Consider the following 20,745-nt stretch of genomic DNA (forward strand, 5'->3'; position numbering starts at 1 on the left):
AACCAGTCCTCAGAGGGGATACAGAGATCTGCCTGAGGAGGCAGGCCCAGACCTTAGGGGGTGCCACCTGTCTCTGTGGAGTTCATTTACAGAAGTGAGAGTGGGTCATGACCTTTCTGAGGCCAAAGGACACATCACAAGGCAGGAAGGCACCAGCCCAGGCATCCTGCCCAGAACCTGCCCCTCGGGGAGCCACCCGCACCTACTCATGATCTCATGTCTCACCCTCCCAAAGCCGCACAGGATGCCCCAGGGGAAGACATCTTGAGCCAGTCCCACCTTACACCGCCCTCAACGAGGTCCTTCTGGACAGCCTTACCCTGGCAGCTTCGGTTGTCATCCAGCAGGATGTAGCCAGGGGGGCAGGAGCAGAAATATGTGCCAGGCTGGTTCACACACTCGTGTTGGCAGAGGAACTCAGAGAAGCTGCACTCATCCATATCTGGGGGTGACAAGTTACACCTGTTGTTTGTCATCACAGACTACCTGGATGTGAGAGCTTAGTGGACATCTACTCCAGCTCCCACACTTTCCTGACATATACGACAGCTCTACTGCCAAGAAGTTGCCAATTCACTTCTTGAATACTTCTGGTGATGGGGAGCTCACTATCTACTGAGACAGCCCACTGATATTTAGACAGCTCTAACTGTTTGAAAATTCTTTTCTGCAAGGAGGTGAAACCTGTCTCCACTGAGCTTCCAACACCCTCTGCCTCTGGCTCAGCTACATCATCTAATCATCACTCATTTTGCCCCTGCAGTTGACTCTACCCTCCATCTCTGGAGGTGAGATTTGTTTGCCTGCTGGAGTTTTCTGGGTGCAGTGCTCTTCCCCAGGACCCCCAAAACCATTTGCTTGTCCTGGTCTTCCGAAAAAGCAAACTTTACTAATCGCCCCAAAGTTGAAAAGCATTATTACGCCTATACTCACAACTAAAAGGGACATATCCAAAAGGCCAGGGGTTGTCCAATATATTAAAACTTCGTTATGTACAAAAACCTCCTTGAAAGAGAAGATTCTAGAGTGGCATTGGGTGGGTGGGCATATCGTCCCTCGGTGGTCTGCCTGCTGCAGGAGGGCCAGGGGAACCTGGAGCTGGGCCACTCTGGCTACAGAGGTGGGGACACGAAGGGGCAGCTCCTGAACTGTCAGCTGTGGCAGTTGACACAGAAGGCGGAAAAGCCAACTCTTCATCACACACAGAGCTTGGCAACAGAGCCCCCATGTAAGCCTCATTCAATAAGCACGCCAAAGAAAACATGTTTTTCTTTCATTTGTTGTTTCCCGAAAACTTGCTTTTACTAATTTCCCCATGTGACATGTCCTTGGATTGCTCTCTAACTCACAGACCAGGGCAGCTGGAGTCACCCAGAGAGGGTGTCAGCAAGTGAGGAGGCTCCTCCACCATCAGATAATTCCGGGTGTTACATGGCCTATGCCTCTCACATCCAAGAAGGAAAAACGCCTTTCCGTCTCTCCCCGGGGTCTTCAGGTGACGGGTCACGAGCCAGCAGAACGGATGCTGACTTGCAAGTTAAAGCATGCGCAGTGCAATCTGCTTCTGTCATGCCTCCTCCCGCTCCCCTGGGAGCCTTGTAGCGTCCAGTCTCTGGCCCTAGCTCGTCATAACAAAGAGTGTCCTCATTTATTTCTGTTGTTTGTGGACTCCATCCATACCTTTAGTAGAAGCAGCAGTAAAACCTAGCAGTTTCTGAGAGTTCTCTGTGTAGCAAGCACAGGGTTAAATGCTTTACCTGATTTAATCCTCACCTCAGCCCTCTGAAGGAGGTGCTAGTACTAGCACATTTGATCAAGGGAAAAATGAGGCTTACAGAGGTTTCGTAATGATGAAATTCACAGAGAACAGGTAATCCATAAAGCCAGGATTTGAACCCAGCCAGTCTCAAAATCCTAAGCTCATCAACACAGTGCTGTAATGTCTCCCTGCGTCAATCATACTCCGGACTTAAACTTGGTGAATGTGGAGAGTCCTAAGGTTGGGGGAGTCCCCTGAGCAGGGCAAGCTCCAGTGCAGATGGAGAGGGCAGCACCCATCCCCGTCTCCCAGTGGGCAGGAAGGGGCCCTAACACACATACTCAGTTTATCTGAGGGTCTGCAATCCCCAGACCAAAAAGTTGAAATACAAGCCCAGGTTCTGACAGGGAGCACACACGAGGCCATTTTCACTCATCCATGTGAGAATGCACCATGGTTTCTGGGATCATCTCAGCTTAGAAATCCCTGAAGGACAAGGGCACACAGCTAGGAAGGGTCGGGTGCCGCAGGGAGGGACCACACTAGCTGCGATAACACAGTGAGGTTACCATTTCCTGGGGAAATGATTAGCAGAGAAAGGGGATAGTAGGAAGGGACAGGAAACAAACTCTCTCTGCATCACGCTGCTATCTGAGGCCAGCCGTTGGTGGCCAGGGGTCACTCTAAGTCTAAGGAGATTGGGCATCATGGTGAATGATGGCAGTTTTGGGTAAAGTGAGTCAACTGGATATCCTGCCAGACAACCAAGGCTGTAAACTGCTTGAAAAGCCAAAGGTCTCTTACACTTACGTTTTGAGAAAGGGAAATCAACCTGTAAATGATACTTAGGTACACCAACTTATTGAATCTTTGTGACCATCCTATGAGGGTATTTGTTTTTTAACTGAGGCTCAGGAAGTGACTTGGCCAGGGAAAGCAGCAAACAGTTGAGCTAGAATTTGAACTCAGCTCTGTCTGGCTCCAGAGTCACTCCACCAGACAGCCTCTGCAGATGGTCAATAAACCTCAGTGGATGTGCAGGGACTCCTGGAGAAACAAATGATCCCATCTCCTAATGCGACACTTTCCACCAACTAGTGCCTTGGTGCAGGTTCCCCAAGGAGTGCCATGGGGGCAACTGAACTCTAGGAAGAAAGTAGCTTTTCAGGCCTGAGAGTATTTTATTACTGTTCCTGGGACTGACATTTAATCGGTGTAAGGCTCTCTGTAACTGCCCACTTGTGTCCCTGGCTTTCCTGGCCCTGGGAAGAGGTGCTCATTTGTTTCAGAGAACTGGCCTTAGTACACTCCGGTCCTACACGGAGCTATCACAGTCCCATTCATGACCTGGGTCAGTTTCTGTACAATGAAGCCCAGGATTAGGAAACTTTCCACTGCGCAGGACAAAAAGATTTTCACCCCCCCAGGGCATGGTCCACTTATTTTGAAAAATACCGCAAAGCATCATTAATTTGGACTGTGCTCATTTATAACTGCTGAGGGTGCCAGAAGTGAATGGGAGGGAGTTTACTTTAATTCAACATTTACAAAAACACGGGGAAAGGAAGAATAAAAGACAGAGCTATGCATGGCTCTGTGCAGGACGCTCAGAAATATGAGTGAGACGCTGTCCCTCTTCTCAGGGCATTTATAAGAGTTGAAAAGTTTCTTATTCCAAGGGTGAATAAGAACATTAGAGGAGAGTCCACAGTCTAGCATGGGCAGAGAATTATAGCTTCTAGGGCTTGGAAAGATTTCTAAAAGGTCAACTAAGTCACCACATCTATGTTCTCACACCAAATTAAGGTTTCATTCATTCATTACTCAATCATTCATTCATGGACTCAAGAACCATTTACGGTATGCTCACCATGTGCCAGGCCTGGAGCTCGGCACTGAGCATTTGTAGAGATTTTAGAAGTTCACAGAGTGTTTGCCCTTACATACATGATCTCATTCATTCCACACACACCCCTTCCAACCTTCCCCTATGAGATATGTTGTTATTCCTGAGTCACTCCCCTCTGTAAGCACTGCCTGTGCTATCCCCAGAACTTGAGTCAGTGCTGGGTGAGGACAGATAACTTAACATGCAAAATTCGGTGACTCTTTTCCCTCTTCCCCCCGTCTCAGACCCTAACAGGTTGTTCCATTGGGTTTTGCATTTGGGGTCAAATGACAAGGGAAGTGGGACTCCACTCCACCTTTCAAGAAGTGACTCATCTCTGTTTTGTGTGGTTGTGACCCCACTGCACTGGGAAATGTCCCAAACTGGAGATGTTTCTGGGAAAAGAGAGGAAACACCTGCAAAGGAAGCCCTTGCCCTGCACCCCCAATGCTGTGCCCCTCGTACAGGGGGAACCCTCCGATGCTAAAGCCCATTACCACTGCAACGAACTCCATCATCCTCAAGTTCATATCCTGGGTCACAGCGGCAGATGAAAGAGCCGTAGGTGTTGACACAGGTTTGCACACAGGGGTTCTCCGTTGCACACTCGTTCACATCTGTGGAAAGCAAAAGCACATCACTGATCACTCCCACAACAAAACATCCACACTAACTAGGCCGAAAAAACGCACTGGCAACAAAGTCTGCTGTCACGGGAGACTGTATCTGCCGCTACCAAGGATCTCCATCTAGGACCTATCAGATCGAGAAGTCAGATCTCAAAAGTGTTTACTGAAGTACCAGGGGCTCCATCCATATGTCCCTCTGGGCTCACAAGGTGGGAAGGATGAAAATAGCATGTATACATATCATACACATGGATACACATGTCCACATATACACCTCCTAGAAAGTCTGCTCTCCAAGGCTCACCAACAGGAATTTCTAGGCAACGTCCGCTCTTTCCTGTCTTTGCAGTCCCAATCAGCTATTCCCCCAACCCCACTGACTTTGAAATTTCAGGTAAACAAACCAATAATGTGACAATTCTAATAATAACTATTTATTATTGCTGTGGACTGAATTGTGTCCCCACCCCCAACCACATTCATGTTGAAGCCCTAACTCACAGTGTGACGGCATTTGGAGACGGGGTCTTGGGAAGTAATGAAGGTTAAATGAGGTCCGAAGGGTGGGGCCCTGATAATGCGATTAGTGCCCTTATAAAAAGGGACACCAGAGAACTCTCTCTTTCCCCTTCTGCCATGTGAGGATACTGAAGAGAAGGTGGCCATCTGCAAGCCAGGAAGAGGGCCCTCACAAGCATGTGACCACGCTGACACCCTGATCTTGTACTTCTGACCTCCAGAATTATGAGAAAAATAAATTTCTGTTGTTTAAGCCACCCAATCTATGACATTTTGTCATGGCAGTCCGAGCTAAGCCAATCATGCATAAATAACATCACTGATCAGAAAAGAATCTCTTCGCATTATAGGGGTACCAGAAGGAGAAGAGAGAGAGCAAGGAATTGAAAACCTACTTGAAGAAATAATGACAGAAAACTTCCCTAACCTGGTGAAGGAAATAGGCATACAAGCCCAGGAAGCACACAGAGTCCCAAACAAGCTAAACCCAAAGAGGCCAACACTAAGACACATCATAATTAAAATGCCAAAGGTTAAGGAAAGGACCACAAAAGGGCACAGGGAAACTGTTAAGAACAATGGCATATTCATTATCTGGAGTGTGGTGATGGTTTCATGGGAGTATACACATGCAAAGTTCATAAAATCATGTACCTTGAACAGTGAAGCTCATCGTATGTCAATTATATATTAACAAGATGCTTACACTTGTTTTAAGGTTGAGAGATGTACTTACATCTCCAGGCTAACCTGGGTACAGTTGGAACGGGAACATGAGTTAGGGGTCTTCCCATAAAACCCAAGATTCATTCTGCACAGCTCCTCAGGATCGGGGAGAGGAAGGAGGGAGCCCCTTTCTGCTAGCATTGGCTGACCAGTTTTAAGCACCCCCTCTCCCACGCTCCTTGTGCCAATTGCCAAAGTTCCAGCTGAGAGAATTTCTATCCCCTTCAAAAGTTCAGGTAAATCTCTTAAGACTCTGAAGAGATGTGAGTGTTTTCAGAGTTAAAAGCTTTCACAGTGAGCAGTTTGAGAAGCTTTTCTTAAAGAGGAGAGCTAATCCCATGCTTCCTGGCATCTGTGGAGCTTTCAGAAAGAAAAACGAAACAGACAGCTATGCAGAGAGCGTCCACTGAGATACCAGTTTGGAGGCTCTCCACGTGGGAGGCCAAGAAAATGTCATGGTGCCGGGCTGTGGAGTGCAAGTTCAGGCAGGATGGCACCAGTGAGTATTCGGGTTGGCATCCTTGGCTTCCGGCCAGACGCTGACCACACGGAGATGAAAAAGCTTGCATCCTGCTCTCTCTCAGCACTCAGCTGTTTCTGCAGAGCAGCAGGACCCAAAGGATTCTGCCCCCTGGGATCCTGGCTGCCCTTTCCTGAGATCCGCACATGTCCAAGTGCCCTTCTGAGTCCCATGGGAGCAGACTACACCCCAATCCAATTGGCTGGACAGAAAGGCCAGACCCTTTGTTCTACTCTCTACAATGCCACCAACTAGCTGCATGACTCTGGCCACGTTGCTTAACCTTTCTGAGGCTTGACTTCTTTGTCTGTGAAGCAGGGCCACAAACACCTGCCCTGCCTACCCCATAAGGCTATTGTTGGGATTCAGTGAAACGAGCAGACATGACAATGTTTGGAGGAGTGTAAAGCACCCTTCCACCCACGAGCTGTTAGGATTACAAAAGCTCGATAGAGTTCAGAACATCCCGTGTCACGCCAGCCAGCCCTGCTGATGCAACATCCCAGCGGCCAGGCCTGGGTGCTGTGCCCGCTGCTGGACTTGGCATTGCCAGGTGTGTTATCTGCTCCTTGTCACAGGCCTGTCCCTGAGAGGCCTCAAGGACACAATGGACTTTTGGCTCTGCTGGGCCTGGCTGTTTTTCAGGAGGTGTTGGGTACACCAGCAGCCTCTGGGGAAAAACCGGGGCTGGCACCTCCAATCCCCAGCCTTGGCACAGAGAAACCTGCCTCAGCCCTAAGCCGCTTATCACAGCAGCAAGGGAGCCAGGCGCCCACTGCCGGCTCCAGTGGGAAGGAAGGGCCCCTGCTCTATCAGCTCCCTCAACCTCCCAGCCCAGCCTCTGCTCTCAAGAAAATGACTTCTCCTGGCGAGAGGAACACAGTCGAGACTTCTTGGAACAATTAGCAGAATGAGCTTTGGAGGGGAGACTTGCAAAGAATCCAGGATCAAACTCTTTAAGGCTGATGCCTTCCTGTTTACCCAGTGATTTAGATACGATTAAACTAATGGAGACATAATATCCTCCAACTAGCTGGCTAGGAGCCTGCCAGCCAGACCTCGAATGGTGTGACAAGGAAATGGGCCCTGCAAAACCTGGTGGCGGGCTCCAGACAAAGACCTCATTCTGAGTCTCCGGCACTGCCTCCCCCCTGGATAGAGCAGCTGCCAGGGACTGGAGGCCCAGGCGGGGGCTGGGGGTGGGGAGTGGGGGGGCAGGGCAAGACTTGCACTAATTCCTTGAGTCTTAATAAGTCCCCCATTCACTTCCTGAGCAGAAGAAACCTTCAAACCACAATAGGCATGTAGCTTGTTTTTCTTACTTATCAGTATTTGAAGTGATCGTGTGGAAACCAGAAAATGCCTTGTTTCATTCTGTGTTGTTGGGGACTGCTGAGTGTAGAGGAAGTTACTGCCACCACCAGGCTCTTTGCTAGGTCACAGGCCCACCTGGCACCGGCTGAAGGGAGTGCTGTAGCAAAAGGCATCAAAATTACCCATAAAATCCCTGCTTGGAGTGTCCATGTTTATTTTGCAATTCATCAAGGGTCAGGAGTTCTTTCTGACCACCTTTCTTTGGGCCCCAGGAATTGAACTTAGGCGACAGGCTACGCAAGAAAATTTCTGATCAGCTAAGAAAACGGCAGGGCTCCTCTGGATAGCAGACAGAGAAGCAAAGCCATGAAACCCTGCTCCCCAGCCAATGGGCCTCCGTGGTTCTCACCTCAGCAATTCTCAGAGCACTTTCTGACATATTTCCTCAGGTTTCTGTAAGCAGTGGGGATGAATGGGCAGTGACAATGGGCGGAAAAACACTTCAAAAACTGTTTCCCACCAGCATAAACTGTCAGACTCTGAGGATGACGGCATCTAGTGTCTCCATCATGTCCAACTTATCGTTCGTGTCACGTACCTTGGCAAGACCTTCCATCCTCATTGAGGGTAAAACCAGGGTTGCATGTACAGGAATAGGATCCAGGAACATTCGCACACAGCTGCTGGCAGTAGCCATAGCGACATTCATCAATGTCTAGAAACAGAAACACAAGCAAGGTGAGACATTTCTCACTCGCCAATGCCACCCCCATCATCATTACTACCCATTATGGAGAGAGACCATGAAGGGAAGCAAAGAGGAACTAACGGGAAGACAGTGCCTACTAAGTGTCAGGGATGGTGACACGCTCCAGTTCCCAAGGCTCAATCTCCCTAGAATCCTCCCCACCCATCTCAGTCCCGAGAACACCTGAACCTATCCTGAAAGTCGTAGAAGAAAGTTCTGCGGAGAGAAGGATGTTGGGCAAGGTGGCGTCTAAGGTTTCCTCCAACATTAAGAGTCAACACTAAGATTCTATATAAATGTTTCACTGCTTAGGAAAAGGACAAGTTAGCTTCAAGTGTAAGCTAACAGACTCGCTCCGATAGACTCCTCACCAGCTCCACTGACAAGAATTTGTGCAGGTGTCAGGAACAAGAGCATGTGGCCAGGATGAGCTGGGTAGCATTAGTCTGGAGACCCATGAAGCCAGTAATACAAGGACTCTGGAGTTCACCTGGGATTTCTTCCTTGCACCAGAGCAGACATAAAACTCTGGATAAACATACCTCTTGCAAGCCATGGCTGGCCTTTCCTAGCAAGCAGCTCTGTGGATGAATGGATCCCTTTAGCAGAGCCGGGCAAAATGACCTCCCAGCTGACATATACTAGTCAATGGGGAGCCTGATGTCACCGGGAAAGTACTTCCCAACCCCCAAGTTGATGGGCTGAAGAATTCACTCCTGTGGGATAGGATGTCTTGAATGAAGCCTACAGGTGCAGACAGAGTCCTCACCTATACAAGCACCTGTTGTGACCAATTGATCTCACTGCAGTTATAACTGTAGTTGTAACTGTAATTGTAACTCGTTCTTACCTCATCCTCACCTCCTCCTAAACTAACCACATTTCCTCCCTGGTACCCTTGTTTCTTTGGAACCAGGGTCCATCCGAGGCTCTGCAGGCCAGCTCAGAACCTCACACTCTGCCTGGTTCCTACCACCTGCTGCCAGAAAGGACCCCACCTCCCACCTTCCCTATGGTTCCACCTTCCTCAGAGGCTGCGCCCTGCCCTTGTGAGTGTGTTTTATCCCTGAGTCCCAGCTTCTTCTAACCTGGCCCACCCCACTGCCCACTGAGCGCGATGCAGCTCCTGCTTAGAAAGCACACTGACTTGTGAGGCTGATGGTCCTGACCTCTTCCCAGGGTGCAGCTTGGCACATCACCAAGGACAGGGAGGCAGCAGGGAAAGGAGAAGGCATCCTCTCCCCAGGGGTACCCTAGAGGTAAGGCAGCCACCAGCCCCTTATTTTTCTGCCAAAGCAATGCCTCCAAAGGTGCACAGAAGGGGTCATAGACGGCTATGGAACTTGTGTTTTTAAAGAGAAAGAGGAGTTTGGCCAGGAGATGGTATGAGCTCGGCCACAATTCGGAAAGGTCTTCATTTCGGATGTGAAGTGTGAGCAGGCTGTACATGTGGCACCACACTCAGCTTCCAGGGGTATCCCTCGCAGAGCTTCCCGCTCTGTGGACGAGAACCACCCTCCCAGGCAGAGGAACGTCCCACTGGCTGGCCCTATCGTCCGTGTAAGCCAGCCTGTGGCCCGGGCACCTCCTCTCTAGCACCCCCTTGTGGTGGAAAAAAACGACTGAGAAACAGGAGACAGACTTTAGACTCAATTCTTTGTCCAAAATGTCCCTCCTCTTTGAGTCTCAGTTTCCAACTCTATATAAAACTTGAATGACATAATATCTAACATCCTTTCCAGCTCTGAAATTCTACATATTAAGTTCCCATACAAGTAACTCACTCACAATGCTCTGCTTATGTTCAAAGCAGTGGCATCAAATTTTCCATAATAGCTGAGGTTGGTTAAAATGCACAGCGACCACCATATACACAAATGCCATATGCAGCCTGCAAATGCCATATGCATGTCTGGAAATGAGAACCAAGCCAAGTGTAGGCTGGCTTATCAGGCCCTGAGGAGGCTGCAGACAGGGCTCGAGAGCCGATCTAAACTCCGTCTCCATCAAGGGAGACTTGGAAAAAGGAACCTTTCTTTTTTGTTTCCATGATGTTGTTTGGATTTGTTTCTCGGCTCCTCCAAGACTGAGTTCCAGGCAATAGAACAGTGTCTTAGAGAATTAAACTGGCAGGGCTTTTCCAAGAAAACAGCATAGAAATCACACCCTAGAAATAGAAATTGAAGTGACAGCTAGAGATTGCTATGAATTCATTCAACTTGGCTAGACCAAAAACTAGAGGGAAAGAAAGGAAAATAACCCTCCAGTAAAAATAAACAGAGAGATCATATAGTACATGCCAATTGCAAGGAACAGAATTCTCAATTGGTGATCACTGACTCCTTAGCAGTAAAAAGAAAGACGCCAGGGGGGTGGGCATGGGGGTGGATATTGTGGGGAGATGGTGTTAGCTCAGAATCTACCGACGACTTGGAACTTTTCTGTCACTAAGCAAAGTGTTCCGTTAGTAGGAGTTCTAACTAGGACAGAATAACCCTCACCTCTATCATTCCCTGCCTTGGATATAATCTTCCTGAAGACAGGAAGAAGGTGTAGGTACAATCGAACATGAACCCTTAAAAAACACATTCAAAAATTCTGATAATGACATATTGGTGATGGTGATAACTGATTTGAGAAGATGGTGAAACATGTAAGCTCCATCAGCTTGTACCTCCCCCACCCAAAGAAAAACCCACCCAGCTAACGCCCACATTTCACAATACCCCTGGCAACCATTAACTTCCAAGAGTCCCTGTGGGTCCCAGAGAGCTGTTACCTAAGCACTGGCCTTCCAGAAGCCAATAGCCGTCAGTGCAGGAACACGTATACCCGCCTTCAGTGTTGATGCAAATCTGGGTAGGGTTGCATTGGTGAGAATCCGTCACACACTCGTCCACATCTGTAATACAGACATATTCCAAAGAATGTCACCTACATCTATGCAAAGTCCTGCAGCCACCAGAGGTGCCAGCTGCTTGTCTGGCTGGCTGGGAGCAGTTGATAGTATCCCTGAGTTATATCCAAGAAGATGGAGGCACCTCCCTGACGGGTACCACTACGAGAAACAGGCCTCTTTGGAGGGGGGCACAGCTAGTCTGCTTCCCAGAAATCCACAAAGGGAAATGGCCAAGAAGAGAACACACGTACATCCTTAAACACTTTTCTGCCATCCTATCCCATTATTTTCTCAAAGTATGTCACTTGGATAATAACCATTACTTGATTTAGAAATGCATTTTGGTAAGCCTATTCATTCACGTGTTAAATAGGAGTCTTTTGTGTACCTACTGTGTGCACAGAGCTATGATAAACACCTCTGAGAACATAACAGAAGAAAAAGAAAAGTCCCCTGCCAAAGAAAGCTTGTAGTCGGGTCACTGAATCGGATCCATGCACGAAGATCTTTCGGCCTGGGGTCCCTGCCCCTCCGTGAAGCTCCATGCAGCCCTTCCGTCTTCCCTGCACTCCGGAGCTTCTGCGGCTGGTCTCCTGCTGCCCTCTGCTCCGCCCTGGGTTTTCCTACGCTGTGCAGGTCCTTGCTTCCAAGTCGGTCGGGTCTTAATTGAGAGCTTCAAAGCACCAAGACCAGGCTGCAGTCACGGTCAGATTTCTCAAGACATCTGGTGTACACATTCAGCACTTAAAACTGTTTGTTTCGACTGAAACAAATCCTTTTTCCCTTTACCCCACGCTGCATTTTAGGGAGAGCATTCAGAATCCTGTAACGGGACCTCCTAACCACACTCTTACTTTGACCTAAAGCCCCGGCTGGATCTGCCTGGCCCAACTCCCATGCCTTTCCTCCCCGTCAGTCCTGCCCTCACCTGTCTGCACCTTTGGCGTCCCTCATCACTGCAATCAGGTTTGCTCATCCACACTTTCTCTGTGCCTCCCCCAAATGAACATCGCACAGTTGGAAATAATATTAAAAGCTGCAGTTCAGTGAGCCTGTGTAGTGTGCCCGAGACCTCATGTATGTTGCTGTATTTATTCTCACAATCACCCTGTATGTTGGGCTCATGATCCCCATCCTACAGACGGGAAACTATGCTCAGGAAGCTAATTAAGTGTCAAGTCAAGAGCTGAGCCCAGGCCTCCCTGCCTGCCTGACTCCAAATCCACTCTATGCAGTAATAACAGGTCACATCGCCCTGGACCAAGCAAGTTCAGAGGGAGCTGGCAGACCTGGCAGAGGAGACAGGGCTGAGCTTTTGCTGCCTTTTCCTGCCCCTCCTGGAAAACCATCTGCGTCTTGACATTGCATATTGCAGACTGTGGTGGGAGTGGGATGAACCTAGGGCCCCAAAGTTTAAGCTCCTTGAGGATGAGGGTCTTTTGTAACACAGGCCTTTTCGGCCACGTGCTCAGGAAGCAAGCACAACTGATTCAATGAAACATTTGGCCAAGTAAGCAACCATCTCTTGGGTTCGAGTGACACTGGTACAATCCACCACTCAACTGCGACAAGTCAACACCAGTGAAACTGATCAATTCCCACCCCAAAATAACCGGTGTCTGGCATTGCGTGGAACCAGCCTCTAAGAACCTGGTTCCAAGGTGGCAGCGGCCTCTGGTCCACCCGGACACATACAGCTTTGGTGGCAAAGACCCAGCCTTGTTCTCAGCTGCAGGAGGTCCTGCCTCTGCCCTCGGCTGGCCTCCCTTCCACCCAGCAGAGCCTCCCAGGGGAACCGGTGAATAATGCTTGGCCAGCAGCCGCGCCTGCTCAAATCCACGTCGAAGCCTAGGATAATAAATAATGCCACTATCGGCCAGCACATATTTACATTTTTCCGGAGGGGAGTGATGGATGGCAATTATACCCTGGGAACAGCATCGCCTTAGGAATTTGTGCTCTTTTTCCTGCTGCCTTTAGGGGAATGAAGGGTGAAGGACCCAAGGCGAGAAGAGCTGTTAGAGAGCCTAGGCGATAGCAAGTTCCCAAGGCTCTGTGTTTGTGTAACTTACGGCACACAGAATGTGCCCACGGAGCCCCACACAGAGAAACCAAACACTTGGGAGTGGACCAGACTGGGTCAGGAGTGCATGAGGTGCCTAAATGTGCACAGGCGTGTGTATGCGTGCACACACACAGGCACATGCAAAATATGCAAACCTAGAAACTAAAGCTTTCAAGTTCATTTAGAAACAAAAAAACTCCACCAGTTTTACTGAGTTAAAGAATTAACTTGGTTATACCACATTTCTGTTGCTGTATCTTCAAAAAACTCAATTTTTAATTTTCACTAACTGATTGAATGGATTGTCAATATTAATGTACTTTGAGAACTCAAGTCTCTGGACTTGTTTTATTTTGGGAGGGGGGGGATGTGTCCCATCTTTATATCTTCGAAACATACCTGGTATAATGCTGTGTCCATTCTAAATGGTCAATAACTGTTTGGGGAATGAATGAAGGAATGAATGAACACATGAACAGCAAACATTAATTCCTTTACAGCCCCAGACAAGGTTTTCCCAGCCAACTTGCTGGCAAGACCACACTGGTGTGTGGACAACAGCCCCACTGGAAACCACTGTCAGCTATACACCTGGTGGAGCTGAAACTGGAAATGTTCATGCTGTAGGTTCCACACGGGGCTAACAGACCCATCGCACATCCCAGCTCACAGCTGAATTGCTTACATTAAATACGTTTGATTTAAATAACAGAAGGAAAAATACGTCAAATCACTCCAAGGACATTCTTTGGCAAGGTATCTTTTTCTGCATCAGTGGAAAAGTACAAGTTACGGCAACCTGAGTAAGTGTCATTATCCTCGGACACAACCCGTGCCTGTTATTTCCTTTCCTTCTTTGTGTGATATTTGGGAAGAATCTCTGAAGAGAAAAGAATGCGTGGTTCATTCAGTCACTTACTCACTCATTCATTCTTCATGTTCTACTATGGCTGTGTGTGTGTGTGTGTGTGTGTGTGTGTGTGTGTGTGTGTGTATCCTCCCAAACCTCCAGGCCATCTCCATCTGTATCAGCCCTGCCAGCTCCATGCCTCCCTCCTGGGAGCCGCAGTCCTGGGCAGCTGCCTGGGAACTTGGAGGACTCCACCACAGCAACCATGGCTCATCTCTCTCCAGGTGGGGCAACGTCCATCCACTGTCCAGGCAACCAGCACCCTGGCAACTGGAGGAAAGAGCTCACTGACTTCTCTAGCACCTGGCAGCAGATCAAAGCCCAGCAGCACTGGGCCACCCCAGGAAGAAATCGTCCTCTGCGCAGAACACCACAGCTCTGCTGACCCAAGCAGCTTTGTCTGAGCTGTCACCCTTTCCTTCAGACATCCCTTCAAGGAAAACATTCACAGTCTGAAACAACAACTGCTCACTTAGGAAAGCCATCAAAGCCAGTCCAGCTCATCCTTCGTGCCCTCCCAGGAGACGACAGGTAGATGTGGGCTCCCAGGCCTCAGGACAGCAGGCCACATGTTAGAGACGGTTGTTTAGGATTTCATGCCACTAGCCGTGTCTCATCTCCCTAGCCAGAAAGCTTCATGGGGACAGGTGCATGAAGGCAGTGTGAGTAAGGAATGGCCTTCAACTTCGCAAAGAGACTGGACCAGCAGAAGCACACTTGTGAGATGGCAGTCACTCCCTCAAACCTGTGGCCTGCACCCTTACTCCTGGTCCTGTGGGCAGCCCTCAGCCTCCTGAAGCTCAAGAACTTTCAGACAGCTGCCCCCTTCGCTCAGTGCCTCTGGGAATTTGGCCCCAAACAGGAGATGGCTCAACATATATTCATTTATGTGACAATATACTTAATGTCTTTCTCCTCCACTCGCATAAGAGCAAAACCCACAGTACCTAGCACAGCGTCTGACACATAAGAGGAACTAGACTAATGCCCACAAAATCCCGTTTGCCTGTGAGAAGAACCCCACAGATGTCTACCAGCTCAGTTAAGATATGCACAATCCTTTCAACCTCTGTGCTGCATCTTTTCGGTCCATCTGCTGTGGAAAGCCAGTGGAGAAATGTCCACTCAGAGGGCCTGCTACTGCCCTGAGTCCACGGGTCGAATCTGTAGGGTCACTACAGTGACAAAGTCGTGATTGCTTTAAGCATCAGTCCTCTGCAGTTTCACTACGGCCCCCTGTGTGTGTGTAGAGTCAATCATCATAGTTCCCCACCCCCCCACGCTGCCCCAGAGAATTGGTTTCTATAGCTTTATAACTCCCTGTACTTTACCTACCTTTCAAATTGACATTTAGCTCTCCCTGCCCTAAAATCTAGTGTCCATTTCTCTTCTTCTATGGTTAATCAAATGTCTAAACTTCACTTTTTTTTTTTTTGCCTCGGAGGACCTTTCATTTTCTCAAAGTCACTACAGTTGAGGTCACAGTCGGACTTGCCTTCCCAGCTTAGCTCTTTCAAGGAACGAGTGAAAACGTCGTAATGAACATTTGTTTAGTAAATTCCTTCAATATTTATCCTTGTCCTCTTCACCACCTTTTTATCCTTTTTGCTAGAAAGGAGTGGGATGTAATAAATAAGATAGCGTCTTTTACGAGGTCACAGTAAACTCTTCGCCACTCCGCATTTTAAACCCCCAGGCAGGGAGGTATCCTCGATGTGCCCAGAAACTTAAAGTCTGAGAAGAAACGTCTCATTTCTGGAAAGAAACATTTCCCAAAAATGCACATTAGTTGTTATTGATTTGTTCTTTACAACCATTGTTTTTATTGTTTGTTTCTCACACTAAATAAATTTCTATGAGTATTTTTTTTAAAAAAAAGTAAAAGCACGCCCTTCAAGTCCAGTCAAGATCTCACAAAGGCACCAGATGGAGGAACTGGCCTCAAGTCGTCAGCAAATGCTACTCAACAACCCAGGACAACAAAACGAACGGACTCTTCCAGGCTGACTGCAAGGACCGCATGGAGAGGACCACAGCGCACAAAGCTGCCGGAAGCTTTAGCCCTTGGAGCAGACGTCTGTGACGGAAGGAAGTGGTAACAGGCATCTCGCCTCTGTTATCAGATGGACTCTCTGGACATCACGGATACCGTGCTATTGGTTGATGCCTATTATAGGTCCTTCGCTAGGAGTGGGCTGGTTCTCAGAAAGCAATATACAACTCACTTTTCTGTCCCATGTAAAACGAGGGGTCCCAAGTATAATCCTAGTGTTTATTCACAGGTTATTATTATAAAAATCTCTACAGGTAGGTATAACAGACTTAATGTGCTGACATAAATACACAAAAATATGTTTGACTATAAATAATACGCATAGGCATGCCAGCTGTTCACTATATTTGAATGTACATTTCATACATGCGCGCACGCGCACACACACGCATTTACATTTCATCATTTATTCCTATGAGGTGAAGAGAAAATACTTAAATTGCTTTCATAACTCAAATTCTACTTGAAATAAAGTGTCCTTCAAAAACTTTAAAACAAAACCAAAGCAAAACCTGGTGGGGTTCCCCATGCCCACAGGGAGAACATTTTCTAGGCCATTCTCCCAGCACCAAAGCATAAGAGGGAAAAACACCAAAGGGCTGAGCCTCTCCAGAAAGGGCTAGTGGGTTAAAAAAAAGGAGAACTTTGGGGGAAGTCAGATCAGAGCTGGGTGCAAATCCAGGCTCCTGCGCTTCATAACTGAGTATTACTGAGCTAGTTCATTTCTCTCTTGCATCCTCAGGTATTCTGCAAAATAGAGCGGTGGCAGCCTGCCTCATAGGTTGCTATCAGAGTTCATAAATTAAAGTGTTCACGGGTCCCATCACCACTGCCTGGTACCCAGTAGGTGCCCAGGAAATGTCTGTTCCTTTCCCCAGTGAGGTGCGGTTTCTAGCAGCAGTGAAACACAGGGGCAGCTTGGTTTCTGTCTCCTGCAGGCTCTGTTCTGGGAGTCACCAAAAACACCAAGATGACGGCACTGGGACTGTAAGGCATGGTTTGATCTATGGTTCAACTAGAGCCAGAGCCAGAGACTTCTCCCCCTAGAGCTCCAGACACATGCCAGGAGATTGGGACAAGAGGTACACAGAGGCAGGGAGCATTCCTTCACAGGGTCTCAGTTTTCCCCTCTGCATTTTGGCATCTATGGGTCCATCTATGATTCTATAATTGTAGCCGTACAAAAGCCTAAGATGTATTAGGTCGGTGCAAAAGTAATCACGGTTTTTGCAGTTATTTTTAACCTGTTAAACCACAATGACTTCTGCACCAACCTAATATGTCCTATTGAATTCCAAATACGATCACGCTTTTTATGGCCAACGATTCTTCCTTTTCTGTGTCTTCTCTTCTCCAATCCCAGGGATAGCAACGGGCTGACTCTGTGAGCCTGTGTCCGCAACCTCAGCTGAATGCCTCTGCTCTTACGTGAGAACGGCCATCAGCCACAGGAAAACATTCTCACTGGGGGACCCTGGGAGAAACTGTCCCCATGCATTTGGGGGACTACACCTTTCAAAAGGCCCCCACACATCCTTTTTTGGACACAGCAAAATCATTTCCTTGGTAGTAAATTTTTACCCAGTGAAACAACATGTTTTCCCAGCCCGTTTTTGTTCCTTCCTTGCTCAAGCTAATGGGGCTTGATAAGAAAGAAGAAAATAACAATGGCACATTCCGACGTCTCCGATTGAAGCCAGCTTTGGGCCTGCTGCTGAGCTGGGTCGGTGCCATTTTTCAGCGAGACAAACCCAGCCAAGGCTGGAAGCTACACAGGGCCTACTTCCCAAACACCTGCTTAATTAAAGATCTCAGCGTTTGAGAACTCGCTTGTTGAATTCCCAGGACATCTGTACTCCATGTGTCTTGTGGGCAATCATTAGGAACCAGATCTTTTTGTGTTTACAGCACTTTCCCCAATGCTTGATATTAAGCATAGGATACAAAGCTTGCTCACTTTGTACTTCCACTTAGGCAACAAATATGTGGTCCATTTTCCAAACAACAACAAAAAATCCTTTCCTCTTAGAAGAAACCAGCTGGAATGCAGGTTCCAACCTCTCCATGAATTCTATTTTTCTATCCATGAAGTGAGAGCTTAGAGGAGAGTTCTGAAAGGCCCTGTCTAGCTCTGACCTTCTGCAGAAACAAACTGCAACGAATGGGAATCACATTGCTTGGTTCTTGAGTAATGATTTTCATCCACAGTGCTTGGTAAACATCAGCTGACTTTAGCTGCTTTTAAACTGGGCCGTGCATTGGCCAAGCCCATTCAACTTTTGCCAATGTACGAACGGTCACTGCCGTTGCGGTAGGGGTGGTGAGCGAGAGGGAGATGACACATATATTCCTTCTTGAGCATCATGCATCACGATGTCCCGAGAGTAAGAGGCCAACGCTGGCTTATTGCCAATCTAGACATGGTATTTTTTTATTTATTTAAAGGGCTTAGGCCATTATCATGACTATAAAGCAAGCAAAGGAACCATTCCTTTTTAAAGGAGTATTCACGAACAGTCTATACAGGCTGTAGCTCTTGAATCTTGTCATCTCCCTGCCGGCTCCCACTCCTCCATTCCTGGGAGCCTATTCCTCCCCCACATCCTGACCTCCATGTTTTCTCACCCTCTTTGTCATGGTCTGTGATCGCCTCATCTCCGCCCCACACCCTCCCCGCCAATGTTATCTTCGTCAATGGTGCCATCATGTTTTCAGTATTCTGGGCTAGAAATCTCCGTTATCCTTAAATCCTCCCCCACTACTCCCTATTCTCACGCAATTCTCCTTCTGAAAATCTTGCAACTTAACCTTTCTTTACATCCCTCCCCCCAAAGACACCAAGGCCCCACTGGCTTTCCTCTAAACGACTGTTATAGCTTCATTACTAGTCTGCCAGCCTCTAGTCTCTCCCCGTGAAAGTATAATAAACACAGATTCCAGGACCATCCGGGTCACAAAAAGGACCGTGGGGCTTTACTACTCAAAATTGTGTGCCCCCTTCTTAGAAAACCCATAGGTTTCTTTTATACCTCGACACGCAGCACGTCAAGCCTCCTGTTATACTCAAACACGTGCTAAGTACAGCTGGTGTTAGAGGACTCCACACTGCAGTGCATGGTTAGCTGTGGATGGCTCCATCTCCCTCCACTAAACCCCGAGTTTCTTGAAAGCAGGAAATGGGTCTTATTCACATTTGTATCTTAAGCACCTAACACAGCGCCTGGCATGACAGAGGGTATTGAAGTGAATTACACTGGAAATGCAGGTACTTTGTTCTTGGACTCTTCTGAACGCCAGAGGGGAAAGGCAGTTAATCCACATGACATCAGAGGAAACCAGTTTAGCCACCCTCCTCCTTGGTGGCCCATATCTCATCCCTGTGGGATGATGGATACCCACAAGGCAGACATTTGCTCACCGTTCAGGCCCAGCAGAGCCTCAGGCCCCAGCTGGGAGCGTCTGGGAGGCTTCTTTCCATCCTGGTGTTTGCCCAAGGCAGACGTGAGAATGTCCTCACCCCCATGGGCCCTGACACACCATGTGTTTGGCCTGGCAAAGTGAGTTATGTTTCCTCTTTTTTTCCAGAGAGCTGAACGTTCTACACAAGGAAGAAGTTTATTCTCAACCATCACAGAAGGGGACAAAATCAGAAGTGGGAAAAGAGACATTTTCTGCCTGACCTGAAAATGGGCATCCACAGGACGTCTTAGGGCACAACCAGGAAACCCAATCCATTCTTCAGGCTTGGGACAAAACTCACAGCCTGCTGCCGGCTGTGAGAATATCCAGGTGTGCAAATTTACCACAAGGAATCAATCGGCCCATCGTCAGTGACACACATTTCCTGGCAGTCACCCTTGGAGCGATAATGAAATCTACACGTGTTCTCTTCTCACCCCTGAGGTCAGAAGGCCCTGCCACCAGTTCTGACTCCATCACTAACTAACCAGGGTCACCTGGTTCGTGTAATTGATCTTCTGCATCTGCCTCCTATGGGGCTACCATCACCTGTCCTCCTGGGCTTGCATGCTAGTGGGGAAGACAGATGTTGAACCCAAGTGTGTAGAGAATGCTGCAGAGGCCTGTAGACGCATAACTGGGAGTATCACAAATCTGGGAGGTGAGGGCAGGTCTTGACACTGGGCAATGACATAGGGAACAATTCCTTCACATACACTCATTCCTGGAACCCGCAGCCTCCTAGAAAAAGGGAGGGAAGTGACAGATGGCTCTTTCCACATAACAAGTCACAAGAAATAGGTCAGCAGGTGAAGAAGAATACGGTGTTTCATCCTGAGACCCACCCGCAGGGCTGGACTCCTCTCCTGCCTCACTCCTCCACGCTGGTACAGCCCAGAGCTCCCCGCTCCCCTTCTCTAGCAGACGACCCAGCACATCAGAGAATAACTATTCAGGCTACAACTCAAGAGGTGAAACCTCAGGAGATGGCAAGAAGAGGTAAAAAGCAGGTGGGGACCACACGGGTGGGAAGAGCATGCCAGAGTGAGAGACAGTCCTGGGAATTCCATCTCCTGGCTGACGGGGGCCACATGTCCTGAGCTTCTGGAAGCCTGAGCCACGTCCTGCTCCCTACCATACTTTGGACTTGGTAAGAGTTGGATTATATCACTTGAACCTAAAATAAATATTTGAACTGATTAAACACTTTTCAGGATTGCGTGTTGACCTAGCTGATGGACTAGGGTAGGGGCTGC

At 48.3% G+C, this 20,745-nt stretch overlaps 1 protein-coding gene across 2 annotated transcripts in view; it reads right to left on the reverse strand.

The window, feature by feature from the left end:
• FBLN5 (fibulin 5) overlaps positions 1–20,745 on the reverse strand; it is a 70,771-nt gene that overhangs the window by 14,391 nt on the left and 35,635 nt on the right. For both annotated transcript variants that reach the window (XM_019745227.3, XM_019745225.3), the window contains exons 5-8: positions 10,883–11,005; positions 7,954–8,070; positions 4,145–4,264; positions 320–442 (exon numbers count right to left, since the gene is read on the reverse strand). In XM_019745227.3, the coding sequence (XP_019600786.1) occupies positions 320–442; positions 4,145–4,264; positions 7,954–8,070; positions 10,883–11,005 (483 nt within the window). The remainder of the gene's footprint in view (positions 1–319; positions 443–4,144; positions 4,265–7,953; positions 8,071–10,882; positions 11,006–20,745) is intronic.

This window comes from Rhinolophus sinicus, chromosome 3, assembly GCF_057876585.1.
Source record: "Rhinolophus sinicus isolate RSI-liver-muscle chromosome 3, RSI-T2T, whole genome shotgun sequence".
NCBI lineage: Eukaryota > Metazoa > Chordata > Mammalia > Chiroptera > Rhinolophidae > Rhinolophus > Rhinolophus sinicus.